Source organism: Terrapene carolina, unplaced genomic scaffold (genome assembly GCF_002925995.2).
Source record: "Terrapene carolina triunguis isolate 2854851 unplaced genomic scaffold, T_m_triunguis-2.0 Scaffold66, whole genome shotgun sequence".
Lineage (NCBI taxonomy): Eukaryota > Metazoa > Chordata > Testudines > Emydidae > Terrapene > Terrapene triunguis.
The window spans coordinates 19,003,734-19,020,241 of NW_020664417.1; the positions used below are offsets into that span (position 1 = coordinate 19,003,734).

At 43.7% G+C, this 16,508-nt stretch overlaps 1 protein-coding gene across 1 annotated transcript; it reads left to right on the forward strand.

Moving 5' to 3' along the window:
- Positions 1–3,635: 3,635 nt before the first annotated feature.
- On the forward strand, positions 3,636–15,335 carry REELD1 (reeler domain containing 1). Its single transcript, XM_024207600.2, has 6 exons — positions 3,636–3,843; positions 5,207–5,429; positions 6,604–6,776; positions 7,814–8,153; positions 8,829–8,892; positions 14,387–15,335. Exons 1-6 carry the CDS (start codon positions 3,636–3,638, stop codon positions 15,017–15,019), a joined length of 1,641 nt encoding a protein of 546 aa, XP_024063368.2. The 3' UTR covers positions 15,020–15,335.
- Positions 15,336–16,508: the final 1,173 nt, after the last annotated feature.

Below are 16,508 nucleotides of genomic sequence, written 5' to 3' on the forward strand. Positions count from 1 at the left end.
ACATACTTTCAATGCATGTTGAGTCTCGGCTAATTAGCTTTCATTCAAGCCTCTAAGTGCTGGGAAAAATCAAACAAATGTACTATCTGGGGCTCGTGAAACAGATGTACAACTGAGTGTCATCCACATCTAGAAATCAACTCAGTCTGCAGTGCCTCATTATGTAGCTTAATGCCCTCCCATACCCATTGAATAAAAGAGACATGACAGAACAGAACTCTGATGAGAGAGCTGTAGGCACTGATGAGAAATCATCCAAAACTATTCTTTTGGGATCTCACAAACAGACAAAAATGGACCGACCAAGTCATTCTGGCTATTCCTCCCAGGGTCTGCAGCATATTAATGGTATCAAAGTCTCCAAATATATCTGTAAGCTAATGGTGCAAAAGTGCTGTATCAAAGAAGAGAATTTGGCTGCTAATCTTCATCTATTGCTAGGAAGAAGTCACCGACGGATGAAAACAGTGTAGTCTCTATCCCAAACACAGGCTTAAAGCTGGAGTGACAAAAATCGAGGAAATCTGAGAACTCCAGGTATTGCCATCACCTGCATAATGTTTCATAAAAGAGGGAGATTAGACTGGGTGATAATTGGTGATATTCTCAGAATCAAGTGAGTGTTTCTTGAGCAAAGAATTGATAATCTCCTCTTTAAGGGATGCTCTTAGGGAGGTCTTGATGATCTCCAGACCTAAAATTCATAGTACAGCTGCCTGCCTCTGATCTGCCTAATACCTCTCCAGCTCACTGAGAGGAAAGGGGTAAAAGCCCATTTCCTGAAATCTTAGACTTAAAAATATATTTTATTAGCATTGTTTTAAAGGACAATATAGTGTCAACATTAACTCTAGTGAAGTTCGTTTTGGTGGTGGGTTTGTGCATGTGCGGGGGAGTGGAGGGGGTTTCTAAGATTATGGAACAAATTTTATACAGCACCCAGCTGCAGCATACATACTACTTAGTCTGGTTTCGTGCTGTGAATTGTGTGTCACCTATATTAATTACTGGGACCCAGGAACTAAAGACAATGAAGTGAGACTTACGGATGGAGTGGGAGCCTTTTAACTTTGAATGTTTTGGCTCTGCTACATTTAAGTCAGCTGCTTATGGTTACTCTATTGCATATGAGAATTGTTCTGCTTATTTCTAGCAAAGTATTGCTTTTGCTGCCATGTAAACGCGCGTGAGAAGAAAATTCAGCTCCCGGGGCCTTACGACTAAAGGAAGCTGACGTCTTTGTTTTGCAAATCTTTACCATGCTAATTAAAAAAAGAACAAGGGCCGCATCCTGCTAAGCATCAGTAACGGAGTCCTAGGGTGATCCTGTACAGAACATACTACTTTTTCCCCCCTTGCTGTGTTTTTATTTTCATCCCAGAGACTTGATGGTAAAATGAATTAATAAATAAAATGAGTGAATGGGTGGGAGATGAGAAGGAAAACTAATACGATTAAAGCTGATTTGGGCACTGGCAGAGAGTTCCTGTCGGTATTAGAGTAACAGCTGGTGCACTTCCCATTAGAGGAGAAAGTGAAGAACTTGCCTTAAAGGATGTGTCTCTGTCAGGCTGAGGGGGAACGGTTACAGTGAGCCTGAAGGAATGTGTCCCAAGGTAAGTGAATGTCAATGGCAGGGAACAGAGCTGAAATGGTACTGGGGCTAAGGCCTCCCTGTCTGATAGTGACAGGCTCTTGCAAAGGGGTGAGATACGTGGGGAAACAAACACCCAAGGGTTAAAAAGCAGAGAGTGCAATCTGGTGAATTCCAAAGGCAAAAGGTTGCAGTTCAGCAGTATTTTTTGAGGCCCAGGGAGAAACCATCTCTTGCAAGGATGATTTAAGCCAGGGGTTCTCAAACTTCATTGCACCACGACTCCCTTCTGACAACAAGAATTACTACAGGACCCTGGGTGGGAGGGCAGGGAGGCAAAAGGGTGGAGCCTGAGCCCTGCCACCTCAGGCTGAAGCTCTCGGGCTTTGGCTTCAGCCCTAGCTCCGGGCCCCAGTAAATTTAACGCTGGCCCTGGGGACCCCATTAAAATGAGATCCTGACCCACAGTTTGAGAACTGCTGATTGAAGCGTATCCAGGGAGTGGGGGAGTGCATCCCAGCCAGGGGTATCACACCAGCTCTATCTTCAGTTTGGGGATTGGAATTTTAAGAGGGGCTCCTATGAGCTGCCACAAGCTCCTCATGGCACTTCAATGATTGGAGTGATGGAGCGCTAGAGAAGGCTAAACTGCCTGGCTGCTCTCTGCTTGAGGCTGGGAACAAACTGTTTCATGTTCAGTGGCAGTTTTTCAGAGTTAGTGGCAAATTCAGAGGTGATGTGAAAGGTGATGTAACCGAGACTTTTTTAGTCTCAGACTCCCTCTGACTTTTATATATCCACTTACTGATGCATGAGCCAAGGAAAGCAAAGCCAGTATAATTTACATGTTGAAAAGGAGTTATTTGAAGATGTACATTAAAATAGGGCTAGCCTGCTTTCATGTACACATTCATCCACATGTGTGATAAATATTTGTGTACACATTCTCTATTACTTTTCAAACCTGCACACTGCTATATGGAGACAGCACCAATATGAAGAAACAGGAATAAGTATATTCTGTCTGGTTTAGGCATTTATTTAATGCCAGTTACCGTAGGCTCTGAGAAAAGAGCTATAAGTTCCTGGATAGATAGCAGGCCTTAACTTTGTGAATAGTGCTTCCTCATCAAGATTTCATCTTTAAACTCTAATATATTAACCAAAAATAAGTAGGGATTTATCTTTGGCTTCAAATGTTGATTTCAAATTTAGCACCTTGGATGTTTCACTATCACCAAACAATGTCAACAGAAGAGGAAAATTTAGAAAAATAGTTAATTATTAAACGTTGATGGACACAGTTAGCAAAGACATTCTGGGGTCAATACAACCCATACTTCCAAAGCCTTGAAGGGTTTGCTCTCAGCAGAACCGTTGTGGTTCTGTTGTGCACAGTGGAGTCAGGGTATGTGCTCTTCCCCCACCCACTGCCATGTGATTCAGCGCCCAGCTTGGTGTTGTCTCCATGTATCAGTGTGCAGATGGAGCAGGGACAGAAGATCTGCTGCTACATGGAATCTTTCACTGGGATGGGCATGAAGTAGTTTCCATGGAGCAGCTCCACAGACTTGTGGGATAGATGTTTCCATCTCGTGTACTGCATAGTTACTTGGGCAGGGTGGTGAGTGCTGAGCAAAGGATTTTGTACTCTGTGTAGATGAATGAGAACTTGCAGAATCCTTTCTGCTGACAGTAATGGTAACAAGACTCTTTAGAGTAATGGTCGTCCAGCTTTTTTGCTCTGTGGACAACTTCACAAGAAAAAGAATCCTCTTATGGATCATCCCCCACCTCCCAAACCACTTCTTAAAATGTTCTTCGATTCTGGGTTACTAAGAAGGGCTCCATGAGTCAGAGGGAACCTTTTTTTTTTTTTTTTAATTGAAAGGTTTTGGGAAGTATTATTCCATGTCTCAATGAATTCAAAGATGACACATGTGCCATGTTTACTGATTGTATCTTCCTAGAAATTATTACTTTGAACTTAACCTAGAGTGTAATGCCTGTTATTTTGAATAACAATAAGGTGGAGGATGGAATGAAAGTCCAGCTAGTTATCATTGGATGGGCATGCACAATCTTGTGCTCGGTTTCGTACACTGCTGCCTTCTCCCATGGTGCGAGCCTTTCCGCCTGTGGTGACATGACACCCAAACATATAAGAGCTCAGCTTCAGAACCCCCGGAACAACTATATCACTCTCCACACCAATATGTCCTTCTACTTTCCAGGTGATAAGGTACCAGGTAAGGAGTATTAACTAACTTTACAACACAGAACATTCATGAAAAAGTCGCAATGCTGCTAGTAGTTTTCTCCTGTTGTGGGTCAAGCAGAGAAATGCAAATCACAGCAGCACGGATTCTGATTACTGTGTATCTAGCAGGGAAGTTTTCTAGACTGCACTATTGACTCATAAGGAGTAATTATTTAATAGGAAACTTGTATTTACACACACACCTCTCTACCCCAATATAATGCGACCCAATAACACGAATTCGGATAGAACGCGGTAAAGCAGCGGGGAGCCCCAGGCCCTTTAAATCGCCGCCTGAGCCCTGCTGCTGGAGCTCCGATGGGGATTTAAAGGGTCCGGGACTCCCTGCAGTGGCTGGAGCACCGGGCCCTTTAAATCACCGCCAGGGAAGCCTGACCATACCGACTTGCTTTAACCTCTGGATATAACGCGGTTTCACCTATAACGCGGTGAGATTTTTTTGGTTGTTGAGGACCGCGTTATATCGGGGTAGAAGTGTATATATAAAAAACACATGATAACTAATCTCAATTATGACAATCTTTGAGTGATGAGAAGAGGGATACTCTACGCATCTACCCTAATTACAGATAGCAACCTTCATTTATGGTACGTATGTAAAATATGCATTCTTTTTTCTCATTATAATCCTTTCAGTCTTAATGAACATTCTGCAATCAGTTACACTTAGGGAAATTCAGAGAATGAAATTGTACATTTCAATGGGGTCTTCTTCAGATTTTCCCCATGTGATAGATGCTGGGCCCGAGGCAACCCCCACTGAAGTCAAACAGGCCCATAGATCCAATGGGAGATTCTCACACAGAGAACTTTGTAGGACCGGGCCCTAAGTATTTTAAATGGCAATGAAGAGGAAGCTGACCCGTAAACATATCGTCCATCCTACCTACCTACCCACATACTCATTCCTATTCAAAAGACCAGGTCTTAAACAAAAATGGAGCATGCACTCTTTTGTGCATCAGGACAGTTTAATTCTTATACAGGAGTTCTTTTCAAAATTAATCAATATGGTGTATATGTATATATTAATAGTGTATAGATAGCTGTATTTTTCCGAGTATCAGCTGATTAGTAGTTCCTAATTAAAAAATGACTCAGGCAAAATTTCCATGTAGCTTTCATGGGAAAAGAGTCAGCATTAAAGAATGTTCTGATATTTTCAGAATGCTTAAGAGAGAAATGTAGAGGCAAAATGGCAGGCTTGGTTCCATATGGATTACTCCCAAGTTCACCAATTCCAAAGAAAATTCCATTGGAAATGATTCATGTCAGAAATGCAAGTGGATGCCTTGGACAAATTGCTTTTTGTACCATGGTTTGTTTTGCAGTGACAGTGAGGAGCTCTCGTGATTTCATGGGCTTTTTGCTTCAAGCTCGCAGGGTATCTAATGATCAAGTTGCTGGCACTTTTGTTTTCATTCCTTCGGGTTCCAAACTGCTGACTTGTTTTGAAGATGGCGATTCTGTAACCCATTCTGACAAGTCACTGAAGAGAAACCTGTCATTTGTGTGGAAGGCACCTGCCCAGCCCATTGGAGACATCAAGTTCTTGTAAGAATATATGGGTCCTAACCCTAGTTCATATCTACGGAAAGTCCCGATGCCCTTACAGTTTGCCATGTTCAATGGGGGAGGGGCAGGGAACAGTGTTTAGATATTGCTTGACATTCACCAAATATTGGAGTAATTTCTCAGCTGCTGTAAATTGTCATAGATTCACTGTCTTCAGTGGCAATTTACAGCAGATGAGGATCTGCTCCTTTGTATTTACATGGTCAGCTTTCTCCTACTATTAAACAAATCTGCAGATGGAAAACAGCCTAAATACTTTGGAAATCAGTAGCCCTGTATACGATTTCACTGATTTTTATTTACCTCCTTTAAAAAGTTAAATATAAATAGAATTGTTCACAGAATAAGTTATTGGCTTGCATCAGATAGTAACAGAGAGGACACTAGATATCCAAGACCAGATAATATAGCTCAGTTCAGTATAAGTTATGAGTTACACTAATACATATTGCACCCAAAAATACAGTCATTAAAAGAATCTTAAAGTTGCAAAGTGAAACACTCCAGAATTAGGAAATGGCAGCTGACCCGGGGCTGCCACAGGTGTTTAATTGCTGTGTAGCCACACCCCAAGAGACACAGGACTCCTAGGTTCAATTCCAGGTTCTGTAGGAATGTGTTTTTTAGTAGTTATAGACCTTTGTCTGTCCTCCTCTGGCAGAAAAGCAGCATGAAAAATATCAGCTTGAATGATTAAAGCTTGGCAAAGTTATAAGCAACTGAATAGAGGGGCTTATAATAGAAAGTGTCCAACAGTCTCAGTTACAGGTGGTGCTACCAGCCCCGCTATAATACTGTTATAAAAGTAAAATTGATGAGCCTTTTAAATCAGTAACTCCCACTTGCCTCCTTGCCCATGGAAGCAAAGCTAGTAAAAGTTTTCCAAATGTATTTTTGTTAAAATTTGAAATTGTTTTATTTTCCCATTCAGTTTTTCATCAGTCCTAATTATAAGTGAACCATTACACTGCATTTTCCCTATGGTTTCTAGTGTGTTTTATTTTTAATATAAAAACTGATGGACTAATCTATTAATTTTTTTTGCACTGTTTTAGTTTTTTTAAATAATTCCTTCTGATTAGGGAAATTTCTGATGTTCTATTAATGATACAGGGTGACTAAATTTTTGCCTAACATACGTTATTTTTGACAGTTTATCGGTAGTCCAGTCATATTTTGTTTACTGGGTAAGGATTGAATCTGCTATTGTGTCCCACCAAATACAAAACAGAACACCTGCTGCTAGTAGCAAGAAGTCCAGCACTATAATGCCAACACCACTGCAGAAACCTACTGATCTAAAAGTAACAGTTACAGCAAGCAAAGGTATGTGTTATTTTACTGACAACTTAGTTCCAATAGAATATTTTTATGGTATATTCCTTCTTCCAGCTAACACAAGTGACATAAGTGAACCTCAGGAGTTCACTTAACATAGTTACTGGGGCCTGATCCCCTGAGGAAAGTCTTGAAGTGACACACTCATCAACATTCAGGGTCCAGGCTTTAATCTGAATGAGGGCAGCGATATACAGTTTAAACAATGTTGCCAACTTCCATGATTTTATGGTGAGTCTTGCTACAGTTGATGTTTTACTTAAAGCCCCAGCTCCAGGAAACACATGATTTCATGAGAATTTCAGCTTTCATTTAAAACAAAAAAGTTTCTAGCCCTCCTGGTTGCAAAGAACAGCATGAAAACATAACTTGAGTGCACTCTATAGACTCGAAAAGAAAAAGAATCCAAAATGTACTCTTTTTAATCTCAAAAATTTAAGCCAGTTTCGTGATTTTGGAGGCCTGACTCATGTTTTTTGGATGCTTGGGTGTGGCATTATTGTTTAAATAAGAGAAAGTCCTATATTTATTGTCAGTGTGACTGTTTGATGACCTCAACTATGTGTATTGGACAAAAGGCAGGTCATCTGTCATTTCTCTCAGTTTGGGGTGAGCAGGGCTTTTTCAAAGTGAATGCACATCTAGGAAAAGCAGATAAGTATTTTATCATTGCTTCAGCAGTCTTGGGTGAGTGAAATACCCTCTTCCCAAGATGGAATGAACCATGAATCTAGACTTTTAAAAAATGAGCCTTGTTTCTTAAAGTATTCAGCATCGCACCTTGGCTTTAATTTAATTATTTTATCTGAACTTAATTTGGGGAGGGCTTTATTGGTTTACTCTCCAGTTTCCATGGGATGCCTAGATTTCTATTTTAACTTTGTGCTATAGAAATCAAAGTTATTATTATTATTATTATTAGTATATGAATGCAGATAATATATTAATCAATGTCATTACAAATCAAGGTTTGAAACAAACAATACAAAGAAAATACACTTGTTCTCTTTTTTGTGTTTCTTAAGGTTCCGCTACACCCAACAGTATTACTGTCTTTACTCAGTCTGCAAAATTTATGCCTGCCAGACTGACTAGAATTGCAGTGACAAAAGTACTGGAGCCTGCTTTTGGAAGCAGACAAGACACAGAGCAACTTGATAAGGGAAAGCAACAGTCTGAGACCTCTGTGGATTCAGTAGCCTTGAGGGTCAGTAGCAGACATGGAGGAGGGCAAGCCAACAGAAGCAGCATCTACAGTGATCAAAGTCTGGAGCCATCACTTGAGTTTCAAGGGTTGGACATGGCGAACATCTTGCGAAGTTTCATTTTACAAGCTTATACCTCCAGCCCCAGCACACCTGATGGGTACTGTGTGAACAGTGAATGTAATGTACTGAATATGAATACAACTACTTCTCCAAAAGTTATGGAAGGAGTAAATTAGCACCTGTTTCTCCATGGGGCAAGTGGTGCCATGTGGCAAGCTGTGCATTCCTACTAGGTATTTGCATGGTGAGATTTTGAAAATTACTCAGCCCCTTTTGGGGCTGGGTGTGATGTAAAGTGAAGCTAATACTACAATGGGACACTTTAAATAGAACTGAGGAGAAGGTACTCAGGCAACTTATATTTACATTTTTCATATTTTTCTAAAAATAATCAAAGAAATGATGAATCTAGCAGGGTTAGTCTTCCATCACTGGGGAGAAGGAAAAGGAAAACTGAACTAGCTGATGGCAAAAGTTTGGATTCAGTGGGACTTGGGCAGGATTGGGTCCAATAAGCATCTATATAATTGGGGTGGGGAGGAAGAGAAATTTGGCACTGAATGTTCTGCATTATCTTATCTGTACTGTACTTAGGTTGGATTGCATGACTGCTGTCTCTATGGGCCCCTTGCATCACAATAAATGTGTACGTCATGAGGCTATTCTAGCGAGCAACATTTTTAATAAAGTACAGACTCTGGGTTTTTTTCATTGTAATTTGTACAGATAAACAAAATATATTAAACTTATCCCTCCTTTTCCAATATTTTAGACCACCAAGCATCTCAGGTGCTTCCACATCACAACTGTGTTTGACATGTAAGGAAGATATGCAGGTAAGAACCGTGTGGGGTGTTTTGTTTTGTTTTCTATTGTTGGGGTTCCCCCCAAGACCTCTTCAGTTCCCTAAGATCTCAGTTTGGCTCCAGTCTCATCATTCAGCATATAATCAAATTACATTTGAGTTGACTGGGCTTAAGTGAAGGGGTTGGGTACAGGGTATGCCACACGTCCAACCCAATTCCTTTATATACACGTACAGTGCATCACATGTTTTGGGTTTAGCGTTGTCTCTTTGTAGGAACTAATCCCTGTACAGCATGCTCTACTCACACACTGTCCATGCACAACTTACTCTTTACCTCATCTTACGTTCTAGGCTTATCTGATCCATTGTTATCTTGGCCATTAAGTGATTCCCTGGATGTTTCTCCTTATCTTAGCTAGTACAGACATTCTGTTTCCAGCCTGCTGATCCATTTACCTCCCTAACCCCATCTCCCAAGAAATGAGGCCTCACCCATGTCCAATTACTCACGCCAAGTCAGGCCTGCATCTGCCAAAATGGAAAATTATTGGAAGCAGGTGGAAATTTTAGCAGCAGATGACAATAAAACCTTTTGCATCTTAACAGCAACATGTGTTCTGTATATGCCACATATATTACTAAAGCTATTTTAACACTGTTAGTGAAAATATTCAAAACTCTACCAGTAGAGCCATGTGCCTTGATTACTACGAGTTCAACTGTAAAATGATCTGAAAAACCTTTTTGATACATAGCAATGACATGATTTTAAATTGCAACAATTTGAGATGTTTTTGGTTTAGAACCCTGCATTGGTTGCCATGGGGAGGCTGGAAATCTCCTTTTTCCAGTGATCCTGTTTCTAGCCCTGAAAGGTTGATAGATATTAAAGCTGTCAGTGTCTAGGACTCTGATCTGAGTCTCAGGCAGTTGTATTCTTTTGGGGGAGATTCCACTATGTCTATTGTGACAAAATGGCCAATGTTGGTATGGTGGGTCCCATGCTTTTCTTGGTGGGGGGCTAAGACACCACCCTTTACCCCTGCTCTTGGGGTGCCGAGGGCCCCTCTAGTGGCTTGGGAAGGTGGTAGAGGAGGGAAGTGGGGGAGGGGTCTGGGTTTACTCCATATTCTGAGCCCCAGCCCCTCTCAACCCCAGCAGGTTTCTTACCCTCTTCCCCCTTGAGTAGGGTTACCCTCGGTCCTTAGACGCTGGGGGAAGGAGTCTCCCTTACTTCAGTTCTCTGGTCTTTCAAGTCTCAGCAACACACCTCCAAGCTCCAGTCCTCTCTCCTTCCTCAGACAACCTGACTGCCTGAAGCAGGGGGTTTTATTAGGTTCCTGGCAGGGTCTTAATTGACTACAGGTGCTCCAATTAACCTGTCTCAACCCTCCCTAGTCTACAGGGAACCACGCCTTAATTAGCCTAGGGCTTATATATTTCCCCTCTCCCACTGCTCTCTGGCCCTCATGTATTGCACTACCTATCTCTCTCTCTCTCTCTCTCTATATGAATGAATTAATGAAACAAGCCTGACCCAAAGCCCCATATCCAAGCATGGCCCAAAGATGGATCTATGTTCATCTGTTTTACCACTGAGCACTACCTGTGTCTTCATTTCACACCACTTCTCTCAGTGATCTTTTCTTGCAGAAATGGATGGGTTTACTGATTTGTTTTCCTGCTTAGCTTTAAACATTTTGCTAAACCTAAAACTCTTTAAAATAGTTCTAATTCACCCCGCTGTAAATACTGACTTCAAAACATATGCATGGTCCAGCTCATTGAACCACATAACCTATAGCACATGTACAGAAATTTACTATTCCTTTGAACTCTGAAATAACAAAAATAAATCATAATATATAAATTGCTCACACAAATTTATCAGGAAGTACAGTAAGCTTAAACAGGCACTTTGGCATGGGAATGTAGCACTACTGAATGTACAAGCACAACTTGGCTTTGTTTAGGCAGCTAAATGCCCCACATCTTGCTTTAAAGCAAAGTACACCAGCTAGAAACATTTCAGGCTGTTTCCTCTCTCTCCTTTCAGTATATGCTCAGACATAATGATGGGATTGTATTAGCTGCTGTTCTGGGCTGTACCTCTTAGAGGGCAGTCAACATCCTGAAATCCTCTTTAGCCTGCATGAGGTGTACAGACCCAGGCAGTGGGGCTGATTCTGTTATCGCTTACTTTGGTGTAAAACAGGATCAACTCCATTGAAGTCAAAGCATTTATGCTAATGTAAAAGCATTGTAGGTGAGTCTGGATTCAAACCCATTGTATTTATGGGTATCTGGCCTGTACCTGCTTTTACCAGACAGCTGGGGTCACCCTAGCCAATTTGTGAAATGTACTGCTGCGGGAGACCTCCAGCTACAGCTTGTTCTTTCAGGTGCAGCATCCTCCGTCAGCAGCCAGGGGTTGCAGTGGTGCCGCCTGATGCAGCTTTTGCTTTGTTTTGCGCCTGCTGCTTCCTGCTGCCATCCCTGGTGCCTCTGTGCTTTAGGGGAGGCAGCAAGCAAGCAGCAGGGAGAAGAGCCGATTCTAGGTACAGCACTTGTCCCATCCAGGGCCGGTGCAACCACTAGGCGAATTAGGCGGCCGCCTAGGGCGCCTAGTGGTTGAGGGCGCCTAAAAGCCCGCTCAGGCAAAGAGGTGGAGTAGAGGTGAGCTGACGCGGGGAGGGCTGCCTGCAGTAACGGGGGGGAGGGGGGTGCTCAGGGGAACCTCTCCCCACCTCAGATCACCTCCACTCTGCCTCCTCCGCTGAGCACACAGCCCCCGCTCCAATTCTCCTCCAATCGGCACCGCAATCCTGGGAGGGGAGGAGAATTAGAGCGGCGCCAGCATGCTCAGCAGAGGAGGCGGAGTGGAGGTGAGCTGGGGCGGGCTCCCCGGGTGGGGTTAGCTGCCATAGGGGGGCGGCGGGCGGGGTTAGCTGCCGTGGGGGGGGGGGGGGGGGGGGGTGGCCGGGGGGGGGGGGTAGCTGTGGCAGGGGGGCTCCCCAGGTGTGTGGGGGGGTGGCGGGCTGGGTTAGCTGCCACGGCGGGCGGGGTTAGCTGCCTCAGGGGGGGCTCCTCTGGTGGGAGGGGCAGGTGGGGGGGTTTGGTGGCGGGGGGGGGGGGCGGGGGGGGGGGGTAGCGGGGGGGGGGGTGGCGCAAGGTGGAAGTTTCGCCTAGGGCACGAAACTTCCTTGCACCGGCCCTGGTCCCATCCCATACAAGTAGCAGCATGTTTCCTACTCTCCCGTGTTTCAGAGATGGTGGGATTTAGGGAAGAAATACTGAGAACAAGAGTGTGTGTGTGTGTAATTGGAGACAGCATCTCCAATTTTGGATAAACTAGGAAAGTTATGGGTGGTGGATGAACTGAGGGGTCCTGCATGAATGGGGGGCAGGGTGAGGGCAGGGCCTGAACTGAGGCGGTGGCAGTAGGGGCTGAAGGGATGAACTGACAGAGACCCAGAGAGGTATGAACTGGGAAAAGGAAGGCTTGGAGAGATCAACTGGGGGTGGATGGCTGGAGCAATGACTTGGAAGGGGACAAACTGGAGATTAACTAGGAAGGAAAAAGGCAGTTGGGAGATGCTGGGGAAAGAAGAACTGTAGGGAGATAACAGGTGGAGTCTGAGGTTGAGGAGGAGAGATGAACTGGGGACCTGGATGGGAACTAGGGCAGGAGCTGGAGAGTGGATTAGAGTTGGTGACAAGGGGAATAGAGAGGCTATGTGGTAAAAGGGAGAACACTACACAGAATACAGAGAAGGGGAGCAACAAGGGACAAGGGATAGGTCTGGGAGATGCCATAAGGAGAGAGAAACATGGGAACCCACAGAATCAAGGAAGAGAACAAATGAGAAATATTTAGGAGATTCCAGGAGAGAAAAAGGAGAAGAGAGGGAGATAGAGGAGCGATCAGTGAGCAAATGGACCAGAGAACAGGTGCAGTGGAGTCAAAGGTGAGATAATGTGGATCACTTGGGCAAAGGGGATGGGCAAGAAAAAATGAAAGAAGGGAAAGGAGAGAGAAAGAAAGAAGAGACACAGCGGGAACATAAGAGAAGAGAATTTTACAAATCAGGAAAGAAAGGACAGAATGAATCCAAAATGGAAGGAGAGAAACAAAGGGTGAAATCCCATAGTATTTTCCAAGTAGATAACCCTTTTTCCATTTTGGGGAAGGGACTGGGATGGCTGTTCCAAGTATCTGTGCTGTATTGACACTGCTAGCTAGCTACTCTAGATTCTGCAGTTTAATCACTGAAATTCTGTTGTTCGCTGTCTACATTTTATTGTCACATTCACCTTCTTCAGTGGTAACCTCTCCCACAATCTGAGCTATTGCTGTCTATCCCCTACCTGGCCTCACAGCTCACCAGGACTCCTGCCTGACTGGCTACCCAGCAAGCTTTTTAAACACCCACTAATGACATCAGAGGCCAAGAGCTTTTCTGGTGTAATTGATGGATGTGCTAAAGAGCCTGCTGGACTGCTCAAGTTGCATAGAAACCAGCTACTAAGGGCCCAATCCAAACCCAAAGAAGCTGATCACCCATAGACTTCACTAGTTCTAGATCAGGGAGCAGCTGTGCAATGTGAAGGTAAGAGTTCAGTGCAGGTCTCAGATACATTTCTTTCAGGGGCATCTCTAAAATCCTCAAATTGCCTCTGCAGCCAGTCTTGATTAAGATCTGTAGTGAAGTCTAGGCTAAAGTCTAGCCTGGGGTCTTCATTTTGTGACTGCTAAAACAAGGTGCTTTGCAACAAGAAGAAACTGAGAAATGAGTGAGTTAACAAAATACCAATTCACATTGTATGGGATGGTTCAGCATTATTTACAGGTGGCAGTTTTCCAACTGACAGTGCAGCGTGGGAAAGCAGGCAACTTTTGGCCAGGGCTGAGTTATTGAACTTTAAAATCCTATGGGAACTTTTCCTTTTATTTAAATAGTATCAAAGGGCGAGGTAAACTAAACTCTTCTGTGACTCCCCTGCCCCAAAGGCCTGATCCAAAGCCCAGAAAAGTTAATGGGCATCTTTCTATTAATGTGGCAGCATGATCCTGGCATTAGCGAAGTGTAATCATTCGGTGCACTCAGGTGTCTATTTTATATTTTTGAGCAAGATATGTTAAGTGACTGCAGGGCTGGTGCCAGGTGCCAGGTACCAGCCCCAGAAATTGAAGTCCTTTTTACAGAGACTGGCACCTTGATGGGGTAAGCTTCCTACTCTGCCCTACCAACTTGCTTCCACTCTGAGCAATGGGACCAACTTCGAGTGTCTATTCCATCTATGGCATCCTGTGATGAGATATCAAGCAAGGGTGTCAGTTGTGTCCCTGTTGAATGCACCAACTCATTTCACAAAGGCCAATAAACAACCATTGGCTATTGTTCTTGGTTATTCCCAAACTAGGTGGATTTGAACCAGTGACTAGGAGCTGAAAGAGCCAGTTAAATCCCACAAGCTGTTTAGACTCTCATCAGATATTTTGTCATATTTTTGCTTTTAAGGAAGTTGCTGTGAACTCCAACCAGATGACAAAACCTGTGTTGCATGCTACTGCTTCACTTTCCACCCAGTTTTGGTACACTTACCTGCTTGCAGTTCCAGGCACAACGTCACAGCATAGAAATAGGGAAGCTGACTTGGATGTCTCCAGCAGTTTATCATCAGCTTCAAGGCAGATGGCAGAGAGGCGGTCAGTGACACAGAAGGCTTCAGCAAACTTCTTGCTGCAGTCAGAACATGCAGTTTCCGGAGAGGAGGAGGAGAACCAAGAGGAGGTTACTGGAAATACACTTCCATGGGTGACCAGACCCATGCCTGATGCTGCTGTTCCTGGGAAAGGAGCAGAACACCCCAGAAAAGAGGGACAATTCATAGCAGCCCAACTTGGCATTCTCCTTGGCTGTACAGCTGCCCTCGGCATGGCCCTGGCTGCTGGGCTGCGCTGCATCCATGCCCAGTATTGTCACAAGCGAACAGAAGTGTCCTTTAGTGAACCAGACAATGATGTCATCACAATGAGAGAGGGTGGGGAGATGATGCAATTCAGGAAGATACGGGAAAACAGCTTTGTGCTAGTGCAGGCCGAGTACAACTGGATCAGCCCATCAGGCAGTGGAAAAAAGACAGTCATCTAAAAATACCTGCAAATCCCACATAGTGCTTTATAGATTAGGTAGCGTCGTATGTAGGGCAGATGGTAAAAATTAATCGGAATGTCTAACGTGAATACAGGAAGCTGTTGTAGTATAGCTCCTATATATAACCATCTCAGTAAATATACTCCAACTGAAAAATGATGGAAGTAGATACATGTTCTGATCACAGTACAAATGCATGCAACTCAGTTACAGATGTTATGAAAATTAGATGTTCTAAATTACAGATGCTATGAAAATATAAGTAGACGTATTGTTTAAAGTATTACACTTAACACAATAAATATTGTATAGCTACTCATTAACTGTGTTATTGTAGCCATTACATTTCCTTTGTTGCCTTAAGGTATAATCAAAAATAGAAATTCTTCCTCTGCACTTTGGTGTCGTCTCTTATTTATTCTCAGCAAAAGTTTCTGGTGGCTTATTTTCTTCTTCTAGAAAACAGACAAAGGTGATCTTAACCTCAGTTCTCACTTAAAACTTCATACATTTTGACTGTGTGAGAGAGACTTCTCAAATCGGTAAAATATTTGACACTTGAATTCAAGTTCCTGCTCAAAAACACAAAGAGATGACATGTCAGTTGAGAAAATTGATCTGAAGAAGGCAGCGGCTGGCTGGCATTATTGAAGAGATCTAAAGGAATGAAACACACAGCAGTAAACACTAGCTTTTGGGGAGAAACATGCCTCCATGCAGGTGTAAATGGAAAGAAAACCTTTCCTGTCCATTTACGCCTGATGAGGAGACATGTTTAAGGCTAACAGGCAGCATTTCCACAGACACATATTGAGTATCCTCCTCAGGTCTTTTCAGGGAACCCCAGCAAAGGCCAGATTACAAATTAACAGCATCTTTGTACTCTGAATTTTAGCAAAACTTTTCTGATTCAGATTGTGCAGCGTTAGCTGCAGGCAGCTAACAGAATGGGCACTTACTTAGGGCCACATTGGGAGCTTATCAGAGACACATTTAATTTGCATTAAATGAAGCCTATTTACAGCCTGTGAAGAGGTCATGTCCAGGGCCGGCTCCAGGCACCGGCGAAGGAAGCAGGTGCTTGGGGCGGCCAATACAAAGGGGCAGCACTCCGTCCGCTATTGGGGCGGCACTTCCGGGTCTTCGGCGGGACTTCGGCGGCGGGTCCCTCAGTCCCTGTCTTCCTCTTTGAGCTGCTGCCGCCGAGGAAGAGAGGGAGTGAAAGACCCACTGCTGAACTGCTGCCGAAGAATGGAGTGGCGCGATTGAGCTGCCGCTGAAGTGTCGCCAATCAGCTTTTTTTTTTTTTTTCCCCCCTGCCGCTTGGGGCGGCAGAAAACCTGGAGCTGGCCCTGGTCATGTCACAGCATGCAATGCTCCATCTTAACCTAAGCAGACTCTGCCAGGACCTGTATGGGCTACACCTCTTTACTGAAAGATGAGGACGCATGCAGGGTGTCACCTAGGACTCAATGGATCATCCCAA